We start from the raw sequence: 19,885 nt of genomic DNA on the forward strand, positions 1-19,885 counted from the left end.
ATGATCTAATAATCACTAATTAATAATCACAATAATAAACTAATAAACAGTAATACAGCAGACTCATATGTCGTTCTTTGTAAAATATTTGTTGTGTGTTTGTTGATTTCCATTGTGGAGAATTTCATTAAAATATTTAAATCATAAATGAATAGTCTTTCGACTGATATGGCATATATGATATATCTTGTATATGTTCATGGATTGTGAATGTGCAAAATAAAGACAGACGCAAATTAGAGTTTTTATGGTATGTTTATTTTTTTAACTTTTTTTCTTTAAAAAATGACAAGGTCCAAGTATTTTGGAAGCCCCGCCCTCACCCTATGTTCCCCAGCCGGCCAGCTCGACTCTAAAGCAACCAGCAAAGAAAAATAGTCATATGGACAATTGATAATATACACCCCATATACAGCAATACATAGTGGTCTACCATAATGTTACCAATAATAAGCAACCTCCAATGAGGCTTCAATTCAAACTGTTGCCACTGATATGGTTCATTTCAATAGCAACTGTCAACCAATGACGGTTGTTTTTTTTGACTAGTGTGCGAGAGATCCAGGTTACCACAGCGAGGCGACGAGACCGCCACCAACTGCTCGCCTTTCTTTTCACACCTTCAGCGGCTCAGCTGATCAATTGTCACACATGGTGACGTTGACTCGGCCTCACCGCACAGCGCTAAGATTCGGCTGTTGACCTGAACACCCCCTTTAAACCAATCAGATTCAGCATAAGTGCAAAGTTTAGGAGGCACTGACACACACTCTGCTATCTCGAGGAGTAAACGCCACTGAAAGTCTCTCCTCAGCTCTCATCTGTCAAACTGTTTCCAAGGGTTGAAATGACATTATTACACGGACCTTACAGTTTTCTGCTGGTTCGCTTTGATCCGGTTTTGATGCAGGTCAGGACACAGGAGATGGGATTTTACGGTCTACTGTATGAATCCCCACAGAATTAAAGTCCAAAAAGTCCACTTCAGTTCAAGTCCTTTCTATGAATTTAATTTCTACATCTCTTTCTTATTTCACCTCATCCTCCATATAATAACAGCCAGTGAAAGACAGGGCAAATTGTGTAAATGTGTGTGCGTATGTTTGCATGTGCCAGTGACCCCTGCAGTGGTAGAGACAGCATAGAGAAGGTTTCTGTATGTGCATGAAATAAAGACAGAGCCTGTACACAGTGTGAGCGAGTGTGTGTCCATCTGTGTGCGGAGCTACAGACATGACTCCCAGTGCAGCTGCAGGTCTGTGCTGTCCAGAAAATCGGCCGAGAAGACGCTCGGCGGAGTGTGCGGCGCCAGCGGGGCCAGACTCGTCCCCCCGTCTCCTTCAACAGCTCCGCCTCCTCCTCCTCTCCCCCCTCCGCCGCCCCCGCTCCCTCCGCTGGCGCTCCCCACCATGGAGATATCCAGCCAGTCCATGCTGTCCAAGGTGGGGTCGCCAAAGTCCAACCCCGTAGAATGGGGGGAGAAGCCCAGGTCAGATGTGTCCATGGGGGAGGGAGGGTGGTCCAGGATGCTGGGCGTGCTCAGCATTTGGTTGTGGAGGTCATCGATCAGCGTCAGACCGCCGTCGGGCTCCACGCCCAGCAGTGGGGCGCCTGTGGTGCTCTCCAGGAAGTCCTCCAGGCGTCCGCTGCCTGTGCAGGGCTCTCCCACTGAAGGCTGAGGGGAGATGAGGGGCTCTGTAGGGGTGGGAGGGGAGAGGTGGAGGGGAGATGGGGGAGAAGAGGGGGAGGGCGGGTCAGAATGGAGAGGGGCGAGGGAAGGGTCCGGGTTCGACTTGAAGCCGGGGATTTCTGAAGGACGACAGAAAGAGAAAAAACTCCTCAATACTAGAGACCACAGACTCATGACGTCTTTCTCTCAATGTTTAGAACAGTTTATTACCTCCACTCTTGAGCAGGATGTCAAACAGGTCGTCCATCTGCTGACTATTCACGCCATTCTCCTGCTAACAGAGAGGAACATATTATTACTCAGCCACCAAGTGCACAAACCCAATGCACAATAGACAATCCTGCACTAAAACCATTTCCTTCTCTGGAAATACTTATTTCAGTGGATAATTTGCCAAATGTAGATGACATCATATTACAGCTGAACTTTTACAGCACACTTACAATGCAGTCTGCAGCATGTTTTCTTTTAACTAAAGCAGCAGTTCCCAAACTTTTTTAAACCACAGCCCCCATTCATAGTGATTTTTTTTTTTTCATGCCACCCTCTGTGCGCACACACCCCACCTTCCCAACCCACAGGTCATATGGCGTGTGGAAACATGAGCATAAGCAAACAGGAGATGTTTGAAAACATAATACAAAAATGTAGTTTAAGTAAATGTCTTCATTTTTTAAGTGTGATGAAATCTAGAGTTAATGCACGTTAATAAAAAGGGAAATTAATCTTGCGACACCTGCCTTAGAAACTGCTGATTTACAAGGTTAAACATCACATCTGTTTTAGTTCTGTTGTCTGGTTTTATACTGTTGTATAGGCTATATGCAAATAAAACTGAAACAGGTTTTGGCATTAGTCACTTAGAATCTAAAACAAGACCAAGAATAAAAGCCAAGAATATAATGTGTTAAAAGTGTAATTCTCACTTTGTCTTAACAGAACACTTTCTCTTGACTGGAAACACTTGACTGACACCAAGTCCCTTTCTCTACCTGCTGGTATCTCACATCTGAACGCAGCAACTTTACAACCATTCTCTGGGGACACCCTAAAGTATTCTGGGAAATGGAGACTGACTGACTGACTGACTGACTGACTGACTGACTCGAAGGCAGATTGAGAAAAGTGGGCAACACCAAAAATACACGACATGATATTAAGTTGATGACAGTACAAGAGCAAATGAGGCTGGATTTTTCCTCTAAACGTCCTTCTAAGTTCAGTAAAATGCGTACACAAAACTCAGTGTGAAGAAATAAGATGGAAAATGGAGGGAGAGAGAAAAAAGAAACAACAGTAAAGGAGAGATGGACAGAAAAAACATGCTAAAGGACATACTTTGGAGTGTTGAGTAGGAAGGGAGGTGTTGGGTTTGGGAGAGGGAGGGGTGAACAGTGTGTGCCGGTCGTAAGGCGGACACACCTCCTCTCTCTGCCAGGATGGAGTGATGAAGTGATGAAATGAAAAAGAAAAGAGAAGAAAAAAGGAGAAAAAGGTTAATGAGGTTTACAACATGTGGAGCAGTCGACTGAGCAGTAGAGATGACATGCGATGGGAGTTGGCAGCAGCAGAGGAGATGTTGGTGTTACCTTGAGAGAAGAGATTAAGTTGCTCTGGCTTTCACTGTCTGACATGTCGTCGAAGAAGGGCTGCAGGTTGGGCGGAGCTGTGACTGACAGGCTGGGTTGTGGAACACCATTGGTGTCCAGGTGCAGCCCCGTCTTCTGTCCCTGAAGGGAAAACATGGCCAAGACATATTTAGACTTGGACAACAGCAGACATTACTATAATTGAATACTCAACTGCGACTAAGAGGCTGCTTTTTCACATTTCAGCAGTCCGCAGTCTGTTTGATCATGAAAAAACTGTGTAAACTGTGTTACTGGCGACACTTTGTGGCAGGGAGATGTTACTGCTTGAAAGATGCAGACAGTCCCGCTACAACTCCGCATGTCAGATTACAGTTCATTTGTTTGTCCAGAACAACTTACATTTTTTCCTCTACATACTCACACAGTGGGAGCAATTTAGGGTTCAGTGTCTTGCTAAGGGAAATTTTGAGGATCGAACCATTGTGCAACAACTTCAACTAAAAAAAGTAATTAAAAAGCATGCTTTATAGTGTCATATTCTGAGTCTGGGTCATACCTTTTTGATTGGCTGGCTCACAGTCTCGGCCTGTGTCTGCTCTTTTGATTGACTGTCGGTGCTGGGGAGTTTACTTGGAGTCGACTGCAATCTCTGAAAAAAGACAATAAGCAGAGGAAGATGCAGATAAATATTCCATCACATATTAACCCCACGCAGTCCATCAAAGAACGTCAATTTTACCGTACCTGCAGTGTGATGCGTCCATTGGTTTTGGCCAATGAGGACACTCCATTCTGTCCGTCTGTAGTGTGACTGGTCAGAGCGATCAGGTAGTGGTTGCCGTTGCTGTCGGTGACCAGTGTGGGTGTGCCACTGGCCTTGAGGAGGTCTAATGAAATGGCCTGAGTGTGAATCTGAGTGCCGTTCTGTTGGTTGATGAGGACTGGAGTGACCTGGAAATGTAAACAAAACAGTCCATTTTACTATTTTACTATTTAATACCATTAAGTTTCTTAATGATATTAAAACACCATGAAACTTCAACATATACGCATTGTTAGCTGCACAAATTATTTGTTAAAAGTAGTGATGTGAGGTAGTTCTACCTTAATTCAGTCATTACAGTTTATACTTGAATTCTAATGACACTTTAAGAGGACTGATGATGGCGCTACGTGTGGTGTAATTCAGGCACATTTCTGTAACCACAGGGCCTTCACCTGTTGTGATGCGACAGCTGCTGCCTGCTGTTTCTGCTGCTGCCTTTGCTGAGCCTTCAGGTGTTTCCTCTGCTGGGTTTGGGTCACATTGGGCTTCTGGCTTGCCACTGTCTGGTTCTGGATCTGCACCTGAACCTGCTTCAGCTGGACTTGGTTCTTCTGCTGGCTCTGTTGAACCTGCCCTTGGGTTTGTTTGAGCTGGTTCTGCTGCACCAGCTTCTGTTGTGCGAGTTTCTGCTGGGCCAGTTTCTGCTGTGCTAACTTCTGCTGGGCCTGGAGCTGTTTCTGTTGGGTTTGCTGTATGATAAGTTGCTGGAGTTGCTGCTGCTGATGGAGCAGGATTTGAGCTTCTTTTTTTTGCTGCTGTTGTTTTTGAGGGTTTGACTTAGCATCTGCCATCTTCTGCAGTTGCACCTGACTATGCTGCTGTTTGGGTTGTTGTATCTGCTGTTTTTGCTGTTCAGCTTGTTGGACCTGCAGCCGATGAATCTGCTGGAGCCTGAGCAGAGTCTCCTGAGAGCACTGCATCGGCTGGGCCAGCTTCCTTGCCTGGGCCTCCTCTGTTACGCCCTCCATTTCTTCCTCCGGCTCCACCTCCTTCTTCACCTTCACCACTATACCGTTAGGAAGAGTCGGGGGTTGAATGGCTGAGGCTTTTATTAGAGTTTGAAGCTTAACCTCTGGTAATGTTTTGCTCTTCTCACTTCCTTCCTTCTCCACCACTAATCCACTCGCCATCTTACCCTGCTCCAGCTGGGACCTGAGGGTTTCCACTAGCCTCTGCTTCTGCCTCAGCATCCTGGTTAACTCCTCAATCTGTTTATCTTTCTCCTGGAGCATCTGATCCTTGTCCATGGAGGACGTTTCCATGGCTACCCCCGGCAGGGCCTCTGGAGGCTGGACCGAGGCAGCTGAAGACCTGGACAGGCTGCATGGGCTCTGGATCTCCTCTTTGACCTTGGAGAGTAGCTGTGAGAGCGGAGAGATGTTTGATGGGTGCTGAGGAGATGGGTGCAGGGTGAGTTGGGTCAAGGGAGAGCTCACCTGAAGGACAACAAAACAAGAGGAGGATGTTAGTAAAAGCTTCAAAGGAAGATTGCCTGTGTTCTTAACAAAAAGACACTAATTTAACAATAATTTAATCCAATAAACAGGTTGTTTGCTTCACATATAAATCTCACCATCTCTCCAAACATGTCTCCGTTACAGCTCGTCTCATCTGGACTCATCCCAGCCAAAGACCTCTCAGATGGAGTCGGCGACACGGGAGGGCTGGAGCTGGTGCTGCCAAAACGCATGACTCTCCCAGGTACCGCATGAGCCAATGAGGACAAAGCTAACTTAAACCCACCCTCACCTGACTGGTGGTCAAGGGCGGTAGTTGTGGTTGGAGAGGATGTGATGGTGCTAGCAGCTGAGTTAGTGCCCTGCTGGCTGGGCTGCAATATGCCATTTTTCAAAACCGCTGTGGTGCTGCCATTTTGTTCCTGGTAGTTGCGGAGCCTCTCAATGAGATCATTCTTGGTGCCTGAGACAGTCAAACCGCGTAATTTCAGTTCCTGTTTTAACTCGGCAACCTGGAGGATGAGAAACCAGACCGGTACTCATATAGCAGGCGTCGACTTAAAGTGTCAGAACAAAATAAATGATATGCCAGAGAACATTATTCGGTTCAGTGGCTCCCAACCTGGAAACCCCCCAAAGGTCCCATGATTAATCTGAGGGCTTTACTAACTAATTAAAGCTATAAGAAAGAAAAAAATAGAGAAAAAAAAAATCACATAACATTATGATTCTTTTTCTGGTTTTTCTCTTTTCAATTGTGAAATATTGGGACACTTGGACCTCTCCAGGTCTCTACAAATTTTTCATATCAGTCAATGTGAGCTATTACCAAAAATCACTCTTCACTCACAACTCGTGTCCACAAAGAGGCCAAAACTTTTGGGGCTGCAAGTAAAAATTGATTCGTTTTTAAGGGTCACAAGCAAAAAGGTTGGGAACCACTTATTTAGTTTGACTCTAAGAGGGAATATACAGTAGGTGTGATGGGACAGCAGCGTCTGACATTACTAGTAATAAGTTATTTTTCAAATAAACCAATATTGGTCAGTTGCCATATGTGGCAGTAAATTTTTGAGATGATGAAAAATGATTCAATTTTAGATGTTGTGTGCATCAACCTGTTCTCAGACTTGGACGTTATGCATAAAAAAAAAAACCCTGGTTCTCATTTACAGTCTGGATCATTTGTATTAGTTGGCAACACACACTTCCTGATCTCCTTCAATAGATGGCAGTTAAAACATGTAGCCGAAATTACTTCTATATAAACATATTTAGTTAAAAATATTCTTGGCATGTACACATGTGACACTGGGTAAATTTGTCTGTTAAATTACTTTGAACTCATCCAGGTTGGCTGGCAGAGTGCCGAGTTTGGCTCCTCCCCCTGCAGTTTGGCTCTGACGGGCAGTGCCGCTCTGACTGGAGGGGGCCAGGGTGGTTGATGTGGGAACGCTGCGAGAGGGAGAAGGGCCAGAGTTGGCTGTGGGAGGCTGCTCGGTTGGAGGCCTGCGGGGAGACAGAAAATGAGAAAGTGTGAATAACAACTCTCCTCCTTCTCCGAAAGAACACAAATGCTGTGATAGAGGCCACTAATGTGGAAGCAACAAGCTACGGCTGAAAGTTTGGAAGAAGACAGGAAGTCATAGTGAAAGCTGCCTGCAGGCTGTGCTGTAGAAATTAACTTCTAGTAACTACTGGTTTGATATGAGGACGAAAAAGTGGCTGACAAACTTGTGGGCCCATCGCATAAAACCACCACAATCAAATCATCCTCACTTCCCCCCAACACACGCACACGCGCGCACACACGCACAGTTATGCTTGACACTCACTTGGGAGGGGCAGGCAAGATGGTGTGGTAGTTGTAGTGCTGCTGCTGCTGGCTGAGGATCTGCAGCTGCAGGAAGAGCTGCTGTTGCTGGAGGAGCTTTGCGTAGGACGAGTCCATCTGTGGCGGACGCTCCTTGTCTGCTTTCTGGTCTGGAGGGATGTACTGGTGGTACTTCAGCTTCTTCACCTACACCCAGATGACCAAGAGAGTTAAAAGGACACCCTTTATTACTTTTACAGTATTAGATGTCATCAATGTGTGATATTCATCCTGCATTGTCTTGGTCTACATAATTTACTGATATCTGGCATTCAAAAAAACTTTCTGGACATTTTTGAAACTCTGAATAAACTTTGAAAACAGAGTATGTGCATTCAGTACATTTCAGTGGAAAGATCATTAGAAATAGCATAACTACGACAAAAGAGCATTTCCAGTTAAGAAAGCGCACTTAAAGAAAATGGTATCTCTTCCTCTTCTACGATGGATTTCTCTTTGTGTTATTGTTAAATGTAAAAGTGTTGAGTTTCCAGAAAAGACCTTGATCTCTGTTTTTACAGGAACTGACACCAAAACCACAGCCCTTTCACTGGCCCCTCAAGAGTCACTTTCAATATTACTTAGTCTGTTTTAAGCAACTTGATCGACCACATGGGAATCTGACAAAACACAATCTAAATTCATAAAAGCTGAGATACTGTCAGAAAACAGTCTGAAAATGATGTGCTACCCTTATTCCATGTCTATTAATGAATATTACCCTTCAGAGCCATTAACCCTGTGTCACTGTCTGTTAAAATGAAAATGAAACAAAAACCAGGCTGACCTTGGGTTTGTTGTCCTTTGGTTTCTTAGGTCTCTGTGGAGGACGATCTGAACTCATCTTGGCCTGAGACTGATGACAGAATTTGAGAAATGGGGTCAAGTAGGAGGGTAAGGGAAGTAAGGAAATGAAGACATTTGGGAGGGTTAGCCAGTTATAGCTGCTCCACAAACAGTGATTAAGGCCACATTTATTTACAAGTCATCAAATCTGCAGGATGTTCAACTTGAAACGACCTAATCCTCCGTGACTGTCTGTATATAGAGAGGAATATGACAAGCGTTTGCACACCTTGACCTGTCCAGTAGAGGGGCGGGAGTTTGCTGAGTTCAGCGTGGTTCCATTTGTCAATTTTGGGAGTTGGGAGGAATCTGAGCCATTCACCTGGGGAGGAGGTGGTGGAGGCGGTGGAGGAGGGAGCTGAGTAAGGAACTGAGAAAAAATTACTCTGGTTAACGGTGTGATCGTGTTTATCCATCCATTGCTTTGTGTGAATGACTATGGCAAATTTATTTCATTTCAGTTTTTGTTTTGTTTGAATAATCTCTAGTTTAAATGACTCTCTTGATTTGATTTAAATGACATCCTGTGACGGTACCTGTGTGGGAGAAATGTCCCCATTCTGGGTGAGTGCATCGGAGGGGGACAGCTGAGGGACGGCACTCAGGGGAGAGTCGTGATTGGTTAGCTGGTCTGGTGACAGAGCATCGCTGCTGTCTTCATCTAAAGACGAGCTCTCTCCCCCGGCTCCCTTTGGAGAATCTGTGATAGAGCAGAAATGTTTTTTGATTCAGTGAAAAAGTGGGTCACCATAGCATCATTTGGTGGTTTGTTATAAACTTCTGCGGCCAGTAAAAGAGTGAGAATGGCTCATGAATTTAAGAATTTTCCCAGCCCCTCTGGCCAGAGGGCAAAACAGCTCAGTTCCTGTTCAATTCCCATGTGTAACACAGTCGAACACAGTGATGAAGATTGCAAAACAGTGATGAGTAATTTTAGAGAAGTTATGCAACACTGTAGGTCCTGCCAAGTTTCAAAACAGGACAATGTACAAACATAGTTATTGTGTCATTTCTGTAAAAGAGTTTTTAGTTTTCATGGTATCACATCCACTGGAATGATGCAACCTGGAGCTACTGAGCAGTGTGTGTTTATACACTCACCCCTCAAATACTGTATTACAAGTGTGTGTAGATACCCGGTTGTTTTAATTAGTCAGCTAAAAGTGTATGACTGAATATAAATTAAATTTTTGAGGTTTAAGTCAGTGGTACACTGAAGTGAATCAATGTAACAACAAGGAAGTGAAACAACAAAATAATAAGGATTAACATGTTTTAACTTGAGCACAACACCTGCATTCCTCCCTAAGCTTTATGGTCCAATGAATGCAGGAAGCGTCCGTCAACTAAGTGAGACTGAGAAAAATCACTTTGCATTCAGTCTGAATGCACCTTAAGGAGTCCTGTGTTTTGTGTTTAAAAGTCTTCATGAACCCTGCAGATGTGCTTGTGAGTGTTGCAAAATGCTTTGTAAAAGTCTGTGTATCCCTGCAACAGCTTGTTTGAATGTCATAAATGGAGAAGAAAGCGTTTTCTTTGGAATGTTTTGTTTTTGCTTTATCTGTACTTGCTATTCTCTGCTGTATTTCTCTTGAAACAATTCCCATCTGGATAATATAATATTTTTGAATGTATGTGCGTGTACACATTTGACTGTGCTGTTTGTTTTTAGGGCTTTTTGATTGATTGTGATTGCATGTGTGTGTTTATCTGCGTCTGCTTTTACTGTATGTTAATTACTTCAAATGTGACTATGTGTTGGCCAGTCTTTACTGCAACAACTATGTAGTTATCTGAATGTTCTTACTGAATGTGTGCACTTTTTTCAAGAACATTTAGACTATGAGCAGTCTGCAAAGTGTTAATACGTGTCCATGTATGGAGATGTTTGCAGCTGAATGTTGTGAGGTGTGTGTAGTTACCCAGCAGTGAGTTCTGTAGAGGGCAGCTGACAGACAGGATGTTCTTGTGAACCAGTTCGATAGGACCCGGTCTGTGGGATATCTTGTCGTTGAGGTCGTCTGCCAGTCTTGCTCGCTTGAGCTGCAGCTGCTTGGCCTGCAGGGATGGCTCTGCTGACGTCTCTGTGGACGAAATAGCAGGACAACATAGTTGCATGAAAATTCATTCATCAAGTGATTCATCTTGATCTACAGCAAAATCAAGATGGCAGCAGGTAAGCGCTTTGTACCCGTGCGATATAAATCGACATATAGTCCATTTAAATATTTTGAGCAGATCCACAGAGACAGGAAGCTGGCTTCAGAGTTTTGGGCCTTTGTTTTTTTTTAATAGCACTTCCTGGATTAGAATTCAAGTTTAATTTAAAAACCAAACCAAAAGAAAACCAGCTGCTAATTGAAGGTGAAAACATACCTGAGACTTTATGTGACCAGTATAACAAGAACATAAATTCTGGGACAGCAAGTTGAACTGTACCAAGCTGGTATATAAAACAAATACATCATTTCAAATTGGAAAAATGTTTGTATTTTTTATAATACCTGCAGATACAACTGAGGAACATGGGAAAGTCCTTTTTTAACCCTATCACATGGAACTGTTCCATTCTGATTACTGTATGGTTCCTTTTAAATGAAGTTTCATTTATTTCACCTAACTTATACCTTTCACTCTACACTTTTTTTCCTCACCAAGGGAGTTCTTCTAAATCTAAAAGTGCAGTTCCACTTTTAGGCAAAAACTCACCCTCCAGAATGTGCATCCTGACCAGCTCAGAGCGCTCAGGACGACTTCGGATCTTCCTCTTCAGATAGTCCTCAGTCTAGGGGAAACAAAAGAGACGTACACATTATTGTGGGGTAACACAATTTTCTTTGTTTGGCAAGGATGGTTCTCATAGCTAATGCTAACTACTGCAAAATATAAATAAACTATAGTGTGAGACACAGATTTAGATGATTAATTTAAATTCTCACGAAACAAAACTACATGATGGAAGCCCAGATGGTAGCAACAGGTCAATCTGAAATTCACTGTTTAAAGAAAAACATGCTAATAATACTTCACAATGCTTCGGTTTATGCGGTTTCATACCTGAGGAGTGCTACTTTAGTATTGTTTGTATGGTACCCAAGTTTCTGATTTACTTCAGAAACTTGGGTACCATTTACTAAGCAGTTAAGCATCTGTACTAACAGTAGAATTCAATTACTGCTCTGTGTTATGCTGTTTATACAGTACATAAATGTTTTACCCCACGCAAATCCATTCAGTAAGTAAAAAAGTCACTGTGCTCAAGAATCTCACCCTTGCTCGCTCCAGACTCCTCCGCTGTTCGTGAAAGGCTGCCGGGCTCTTCAGTGCTGCATGGTGAGAGGGATGGAGGGAGGGAAAAAAAACAGAGAGATGAGCGCAGCTTGCGCAAGACTGATAGGAGTCGTGATGCTCCTTTCAGCAAGTGACAGGGTGAGAACAGATACAGCTATAGAGGAAGACAGACTCAAAGCAGAAGTGGCAGCAGGATGAGGAGGTCAGGAGTGCTATTCTAAACCACACACTCTGACCACAGCTAAGTAGGCTGATGGCCCTCTGCTGTATGTCATGTGTGCAGGAATAAAGCACGGTTTTTCTGTGGTAGAGGCTATTATGTTACCACTAAGAAAACTGAAACTGCTGTCACCTTCCTTGGTCTGCTACCATGCCATTCAGATTCTGCTCAAGTTATTGTGGTTTTTACAATAGAGCAGCAGCACAAAGTATTGAGTTGTAGTCAGTGGCGGTGGCTTGGCTTAGGTAAGTTAAGTTTTACAGGAGAAAATAGTTAGACACACATAATGGAACCACATGACAGTGACCATGACCAGTTACATTGGTCACATTATTCCATTAGGTTTTCCATGCATTCTTTCTCTTTGTTTGAACTGAGGTTACATGTTGTTGTGAGTCTACATTTGGACATTCTGTGCAGCTTTTTTTGTTCGTGAAGCAGTGTTTCTCTGTGTTACACGTGATAAGAGGCAATAATTCCAACACGCATCTTTTTACATGCAAAATACTCATATATCCTGATTAAACTCTTGCATATTTTTCTAAAATCAGCACAATTAACCCTGTTTCATGATAGTTTTATGATTATGTTAAACAGAAAGCTTTAGTTATGTGTGCTGACTTTTGTGGTCCTTTTCGAGATTTGTAGATAGCAGAAAGCCCAAACTATTTCAAAGGCCAACTGTCTGCGTTAAGTCTGATAGATGGACTGTGCCTGGGAGTCTGAGGGACATCAATTCTTGACGCCCAGTAGTCTGGAATTGATCTTTAAAAAGGAGCGTGAAGACAGAGAATAGTGTGGACTGATGGATAGACTGCTGCATTCATCACTGCGCTCAGCCATAACTGTCCATAATACCTAGTGTGTTGTGGAGGTGTCTATGTGTTGTGAGTAGGAAAACATATTTATACATTTTTAGCAAGCCAGTTGTGGCCTTTATTTAGCTGGACTTCTCTCAAAAGCATAAGCGTCTTACAGTTGATGGAACACATCCAAAAACTTGAAAAGAGGTTCACTCTATTTGGGGAAGGATATTGGGAGGACAGTGGCAGTTACAATGATGTAACCTAGCTATTGTCTGATTGGTCAAGAGCTGGTGAAATGCCTGCCAAGGGTGTGTTAGTGTGGACATTGTGCCTACAGTGGGGCGTCGACTGTATGTGTGCCACAGATGACTGGGTGGGGGTGGGAGGCAATTCCTGTGTCACAACCCCTGACGTTGAAAGAAGATGACCTACATACCAGTTGTGATACCAATCAAGATCACAATAAAACAGCAAAAAACAGATGACTGGTCAGCTGATCCTGTCATTGGCATCTGCTGAAACAATTATTTCTTGTGCATAAATGCATAAACAGAATCGGTGAACCAGTAAAAAAGCCACCATGAGTCTGATATGATGAGAAACTGATATCAGTCTAGCCTGTTTCTCAACTGTTCTGTAATGTTTTTGTGGACCAAATGTTTTTCTTGAGCAGCGATGAATCCTATAGTTTTTACTACCACTGAACAGAGAGAATGATTAACTTCAGACTTCAGGAGCTGCTAACCATGAAAAAAATGAAGTTACTGTAAACTGGGGAAAGCAGTTTTTAAAAAAATGCTCTCCAAAGTAGATACATTTGAATCACTTCTCAAAACCGACATCATCTAATGTTGTATTTTTTTGTGTGGGGAAAAACTGAGCTTTTCTTAAATGCTGACATGTAATTGTTCTCAATCTCTCACAATAATTCCAATTTCACAGCAATATTTACAGTAGCTGCTACCTTCGGCTGCCTCTGACTCCCTCTGTTATTGCTTGGTTTGTATGTTAATGTAATCCAACTAATATATATAAAAATATAGCTATAAGTGACATCTTTAATCTTTTTCTGCACAAGTATAGAATAGTGATTTCACTGAATGTCTGAACAGCTTGGCTTTATGACTGCCACATCAATCCCTATTAGTGCAATTAACAGGCGCAATAAAAACAACATCTGCGTTGTATTTCCGGCTGTAGTGAAACACAAAAGACACTATCGCAGTAAAGTGAGTGACTGGCCATGTGTCTCAAAGCAATCTAATGATTCAAGATTGCTCCTTAAAAGCTGATGCTACTGATGTACAAGTTAATTATTTGACAAGATCAAACAAATTTAAAAATGGGGGCATGGGGCAGAAAATGATGTAAAGAGAAGAAAAGAATTAAAACCCTTTGGCACAGACACAGTGTTTTCAAATCTGTTTTCATTAGAAAGAACATACCCTAATACTGCTCAGAAATTTACCCTTTGCCGAAATCCACTACCCTGACACTGACCTTTCAATCTATTACATCACAGATGCATCACATGACCGACCTAAAGACACAGGGGTATTGTTAATGCTTGTTCACCCATATATCTATGCATTTAACCTCTCCTAATCAACCATAATTATTCTCTTTTGTATTCTCTTGTCCAGAAACACCCTGCTTCACATTTACATGGTAGATATTGACACAGTGCAACAGCAGCAAATCAGGTCCATCACCGCAGCAGGTGGGAGGTGCCTTGCCCAACAATACCTAGACGGTGGTTACTGGTGGTGGAGGAAAGTTACTTATTCACACCACTTTTAGCTGCATAACCAATGTAAGGACTTGATTCCACCACAGGAACCCATCCTTCATCAGTTCCCAGAACTTACTGTCTCCTCTATAGCTGGGAAACATGAATGAAAGCCCATAACAATATTTTAACATCACAATATGGTAACTGTTGTTCATATCATCATGATAAGATTCCAATGAAAGTCGATGAATAATGATGCACCCTCCTCTCCGCGCACGTCAGCAGTTCATATGAGCTTTATGGCCCTATAATTCAACAGGGGCCTTTGCTCTACCTTGCTAAATCTCAAGGCAACAGTCAAAATAAACGCTCTATGTTCAGAGCAATCCCAGTCTGTGATAACTCTCCTATAAACCCATGCCTTCTCCTTCTTTCTCTAAACAGTGAAATATTCCACCAGTACATGCTGATCACCGTGCAGCGAATGGTCTGGCATGAGGCCTGTAGCATAAGAAGGACACGGACAGATTTACTGTTAATGACTAAATGGTCGGATGTGAGACTCTATACTGCCCACTAAAACTAGCCCTTGGTCTGAATGTCCACCCCAGTGCATTCTTTCATGCTTAACACACACTTTTTATACAAACTAATACTGGTTAGTTACTTCAAGTGCATTTTTAGTGGACTCACTACAGTTTTTAGTTGACCCTGCCATTTAAGGGTCAGATGTTACCATCAGCAAACATTAGTCGTGATAAACAAAAAAGTACGGCATGAAAAAATAGCTGAAAATTGGCCAAACATGTGTGGTCAAGCACAATGTTGCAATTACCAATGACTGACAAGCGTTCCACATTTTCACCTCTTTTCTTATTGTGACCATTCACAATTTATCTCTCTGTCTCCCCTTCGGTACACTGTGTGCATCTTTAGTTTCTCTGAACATGGCCTAAACAACAGCCTTGTCAGGTATTCTACCTCTATCTTTTTCTACTCCACAATCAATTCGTCACAGAAGATTAACTACCAAATGTACTGTATGAGGCTGAATGCTAGGTGCTAGATTTTCTGTTTTTTATACAAAGAGCCTTCTTGAAAAAAGGTTGTTACTTACTGCCTATAGCTATATTTTACACATAAAAAGAGGAAAATTAAAAATATATATATATACGCCCCTTGTGATATTTGGAGCTCTGAAACAGGAAGTGGATACAGAAGAAGAGGAAACTGCCCTATTTGATAACACAAAGTGGTGCAAAGACACTACGACATATGAAACATGCATAATGCACGTACTCATACCGATAACATATGTAGAGAAGGGTAAAAAAAATGAATGCAAAAACAGAGCCTCAACCTTCATATTATTGTATTCTCTGAAGACACTTTAATATCAAACAGACACAGATACAATTTACCAACATATCCTGTATAGCAGATGTGGATAACCAGATACGCTACAGCATAAGGCCCATTCAGCATGTGAATCAATAGCCCATACATATATAGCTCAGTGTTGGTATTGCATAACAACCCAATCAATCTCTGACAGGGTCTGACATGCTGTCTGATGCCAGAGCAGGACAGAGTTAACACTTTGACCTCTACTCAAAGGCACAGACACACTGCCTTAGTTGTCTGCAAGGGTTTCTACAAAGCGTCATATAGTAAGATCTTCCAAACACTAAATAAAAAACTACCTTTAGGTGAGACTGGGTTAGTTTGAGCATGGTCATCACTGGCTGTAGATGTAAAAATATACCATATGTATATATTAAAGTGGAACTAACCACATTGACGGTGCTTCGTGGAAGTTGCACTATACGGTGCTTTCTGATTCACTGAGTAAAACCCTGAGCATCACAGAGACTTAAGCAGAGACTTACGTGGCATGATCCCTTGGCTGACAAGTTCCTCTCGTGTTCGTCTCTGCTGGAGTTTGAGCTGGAGTACTGCATGGAGATAGAGGAGAAGAGAGTCATTGACGGCCGAGTAAGAATAAGAAACTGCCAAAATGGAGCTCTTTGCTCTTAAATCTTCCTTATTGTCTCTTATTGTCCACTCATCAGAAGTCCATCTGCCTCGTTTAGATGGATAAACACGCAGGGGGACCCAGATGGATTTGGACTGACATGAAGAGGACCTGCACTCACTGGCACCCAATTCATCCTCCCATTTCCCCCTTCTTTAGTGTTTTTTTGAAGCTACAGAGGAGGTGGGTAGAAGGAGGGTGTGAACATAATACTACACACTTCCTGTTTCTGGACTTTTTTTTTTCTCTGTGCGCAGATGTGTCTGAAAGAAAAAGCAATCATTCATCATAGAATCAGTGAGAGAGATAAAGCAAGCACAGCAAAAAAGATAAAATAAAACAGAAAACGAAGCAAAAAGAACAATGAGAATGTAGACTCTAACAAGACCAGCCTCGATCTGAGAGTAGATGAAAAACGAAAAAAAAAAAAAAAGAGCATATGGGCTGATTGCAGCGTCATTTCAAAACAGGAAGCACTAGTTACATAACAGAGGCTGAGGGAGAGAGTTTTAAGGAACATAGTGCTGGACAAAAGGAGATGGACCATGTTTTACCCTCCTGTACACACTAAATGTCAGTTGTTGTGCATTATGTAGCCCAGTCATTCTTGTCTGTGTACCTTTTAAAGTCAAACTCATTTTACAAATTCTCACTAGCTGAAAGCTTACAATCTCCCATTCTAGCCACATAACCATTACTGAATGTTCAATTAAAAATTACTTAGTAATTAATTAAAAAGTTAGTTAGATCCAGGCAAGAAGAATTTTACAGAGAAATAATTTAAATATGGACAGCTGCAGGAGCATGCAAGTGCATTGTATTTCATCATTTGCTGCTGTATCAGTTTCTTGCAACACAGTGACAATTTAGGGAAGTGAGCTGGACCTTTCAGTCAACCATGCAGACAACGAACCAACTACAAACAGATGACCGACTGTGGCCGAAATGTACAGAACAGATAGAGTTGTCACTGCAGACAGTTGTCTGTGGAATGATGGTTTTTCTAAGGTTGATAAGTCATTTATATTGCGCTACATTTCCACTATGCTTCTTGGCAACAGCCTATTGCCACTGTAAAACTGACTTTTAAGTTCACACAGTTTGATAAAATCAGAGGAATGAATCAGTATGCTGTTACACCAAATACTATTTTTCACAGACATTCAGCTCAGCTCCACTCAGCTGAGACTCTTGTTTTATATGCACCAGCTGTCCCTGCTGAAGGGGTGTGTGTGTTTATGTGTGTGTTGGGAAGCCACTGACGCTTCCCAAGCATTTCGGGCCAGGGTTGCGTCTGCTACTTTGAGGACAAGCAGCACCTGTTCCTTTCCAATAACAAAGTGACATCACTGGTGCTTGCCGGCTAGCTAACTAGGTAGCTGTCTGGTGTTGCTGCTGCTGTGTTAGCCCTCTGTTAAGACAAACAATCCAGGCCTGGACAGCAACACTGCAAGTCTCATGAATTAACGTCAGAGCCCTTGCAAGTAAATTCATTCTTTGGCTCTAAATCCTCGCTGCCGATCCCAGCTTCCCTCTGTTATATTTACAAATTTGTGTGCTTTATATCTTAAGGGATCAGACTAGCGCTACAGACTCCACTCTGGAAGTAATAACATGTCAGTTCACATTCAGTGGCGTAAACACAGAGACCTAAACACAGCCAGATGAGTTCATGTATATGTTGTTTCCGTGAAGCAGCTAAGAGATTAATATTCTCTCAGTGTCAAGCACACGGGCAAACACTTAGGAGACTCACGTGTTGCCTGAACCCATGCACACACACAAATGCAAAAAACGCAATGAAACATGTTGACCGTGCAATGGCATAGGGCAGGATAAGATGCCATGCCACCTGGCACTTCCATTTAAGAGGTTTATCCTGGGAAAGAGAATCTTACACTTTCCCTCTATCCAGGCCTTACATCCCGATGCTCCCTCCTTTCACACACCAAGGACACTCCAGTTAATTTATTTATTCTCTCCTGCACTCTCTTTCTCATTCCTCTCTTTATTCCTCATCTCTGGCAGTAAGTGAACTGGAAGACCAGGTATTGGCTGTTTAGTCCAGTGGCTTGCAATGACTTTTATCAACAGTTAAACATGATTGAACTTGTCAGCCATCATTCAACCTATTTTCACAGTGGCTTGAAAAAAAAAAAAAAAAAATCTTAAGTGTCACGGTGAAACCTACTAATGGTGGTGTTAAGTGTGAAAACTGCAGTGGTGTTGAAACTGTAGGCTGACGTGGAGAAACAAAATCATACGATGGTGCGGTAACAACAATTAAACTGTCAATAAAGAATGTACAAGTATGGGAAACAAAACCAAACAGTAAATAAATATGGTGGCAGAAATTGCTAGTACTAGAATCATAACCATTAAGTAAGCTGTGCATTGGTGTCACTATCAGTTACAAACTAAAACTGTAAAATTCAGCAGAAAAAGTCTTTGAATATGGTAATGATTTGGAGAGAAAAGTAATTACTAGAGCACATGTAAACATTTTCTCTGATCTGCCTAAACATCACCGACAGTAACCTGGTTCCACATGTGCATGTAAATCTACTCAGTGGTGCTGGTAATATCTGTTATTTTGTAAAGCTGAATTGATGATTGAAAAAAATTGGGATAAAACATGACAATCTCTTTGACTTTTGGAGCTTAAATCAGGTTTGAAGGCCATTTCGGTTAATTTAAGAAAAGGATGAAAAGGCCGGGCAGTTTTATTAGGATACTAGGCCACAGCCAAAACTGGCCTCCGCAATCATAAAAGTTAGAGCGAAGGAACACAGAGGGAGAAAGGCAGAAAAGACAGCAGATATGGCTGCATTTACAGCTTTTAGATGAAGTAGAGGGAACAACAATCATTTTGCTTACTCACTCAAGCCTGCGATCTTTTGGTTACAGGATGGCATCTCAAACCACTATGCCAACCTGCTGCCAGACAGAGTCATAGTGAAAGTCACATAGAATGTAAGGTTAGAGAGAGCATGAGGGCAAAACACTAGGTTCCAGTAGATACAGCTTCGATTTCAGAATTACATCTTCTTTTCATACTTCTTTTCTTAATCTTGAGATTTGGGTGTTAAACACTGGCCTACATGACAGTTAAGGAATTTTATGTGTTTATACTAATTCAGAGGTCACATACATTACTGTCATCTTCAACAGCAAACCTTTGAAAAAGTAAAGTAAGGGGTAAATGAAAGATACAAGGGGTAGATTTAAGGTTAAAGAGGACTCAGATAGCAAGAAGGAAGAGGTCACCGAAGTAGAGCCAAGTTCTTGGTGGCCAACTTGGCTAATCCTGCTGCTCTTATGTGTCATTACATCTCATTAAAAATGTCTGAGTTTGTCACTGTCACCAAAGAACCCCAGGCTTGACACGGCTAAGCCTACACACACCCACCATAGCAACACACATGAGGGAAGAATGTTACAAGTGGGGTGAGAAACTGGGCATGGGAAGATGTAAACATATACCAACCTGGTTGAAATTATAGGCACCATGAGTTTT

At 42.3% G+C, this 19,885-nt stretch overlaps 1 protein-coding gene across 11 annotated transcripts in view; it reads right to left on the reverse strand.

Annotated features, from left to right (window-relative positions):
* Positions 1-257: 257 nt before the first annotated feature.
* mrtfab (myocardin related transcription factor Ab) overlaps positions 258-19,885 on the reverse strand; it is a 44,489-nt gene continuing 24,861 nt past the window's right edge. For 6 of the 11 annotated variants that reach the window (XM_040135090.1, XM_040135094.1, XM_040135099.1 and 3 more), the window contains 17 exons: positions 16,223-16,288; positions 11,555-11,610; positions 10,994-11,069; positions 10,207-10,368; positions 8,821-8,984; positions 8,514-8,654; positions 8,226-8,294; positions 7,401-7,585; positions 6,903-7,074; positions 5,682-6,077; positions 4,501-5,544; positions 4,027-4,233; positions 3,839-3,931; positions 3,280-3,420; positions 3,029-3,121; positions 1,901-1,964; positions 258-1,809 (listed from right to left, as the gene is read on the reverse strand). In XM_040135090.1, coding sequence (XP_039991024.1) covers positions 1,226-1,809; positions 1,901-1,964; positions 3,029-3,121; positions 3,280-3,420; positions 3,839-3,931; positions 4,027-4,233; positions 4,501-5,544; positions 5,682-6,077; positions 6,903-7,074; positions 7,401-7,585; positions 8,226-8,294; positions 8,514-8,654; positions 8,821-8,984; positions 10,207-10,368; positions 10,994-11,069; positions 11,555-11,610; positions 16,223-16,288 — 3,713 coding nt within the window. In that variant the 3' untranslated portion in view covers positions 258-1,225. The remainder of the gene's footprint in view (positions 1,810-1,900; positions 1,965-3,028; positions 3,122-3,279; positions 3,421-3,838; positions 3,932-4,026; positions 4,234-4,500; positions 5,545-5,681; positions 6,078-6,902; positions 7,075-7,400; positions 7,586-8,225; positions 8,295-8,513; positions 8,655-8,820; positions 8,985-10,206; positions 10,369-10,993; positions 11,070-11,554; positions 11,611-16,222; positions 16,289-19,885) is intronic. The other 5 variants (XM_040135091.1, XM_040135100.1, XM_040135096.1 and 2 more) reach the window with 3 other exon arrangements.

The sequence above is a fragment of the Xiphias gladius genome, chromosome 9, assembly GCF_016859285.1.
Source record: "Xiphias gladius isolate SHS-SW01 ecotype Sanya breed wild chromosome 9, ASM1685928v1, whole genome shotgun sequence".
Lineage (NCBI taxonomy): Eukaryota > Metazoa > Chordata > Actinopteri > Istiophoriformes > Xiphiidae > Xiphias > Xiphias gladius.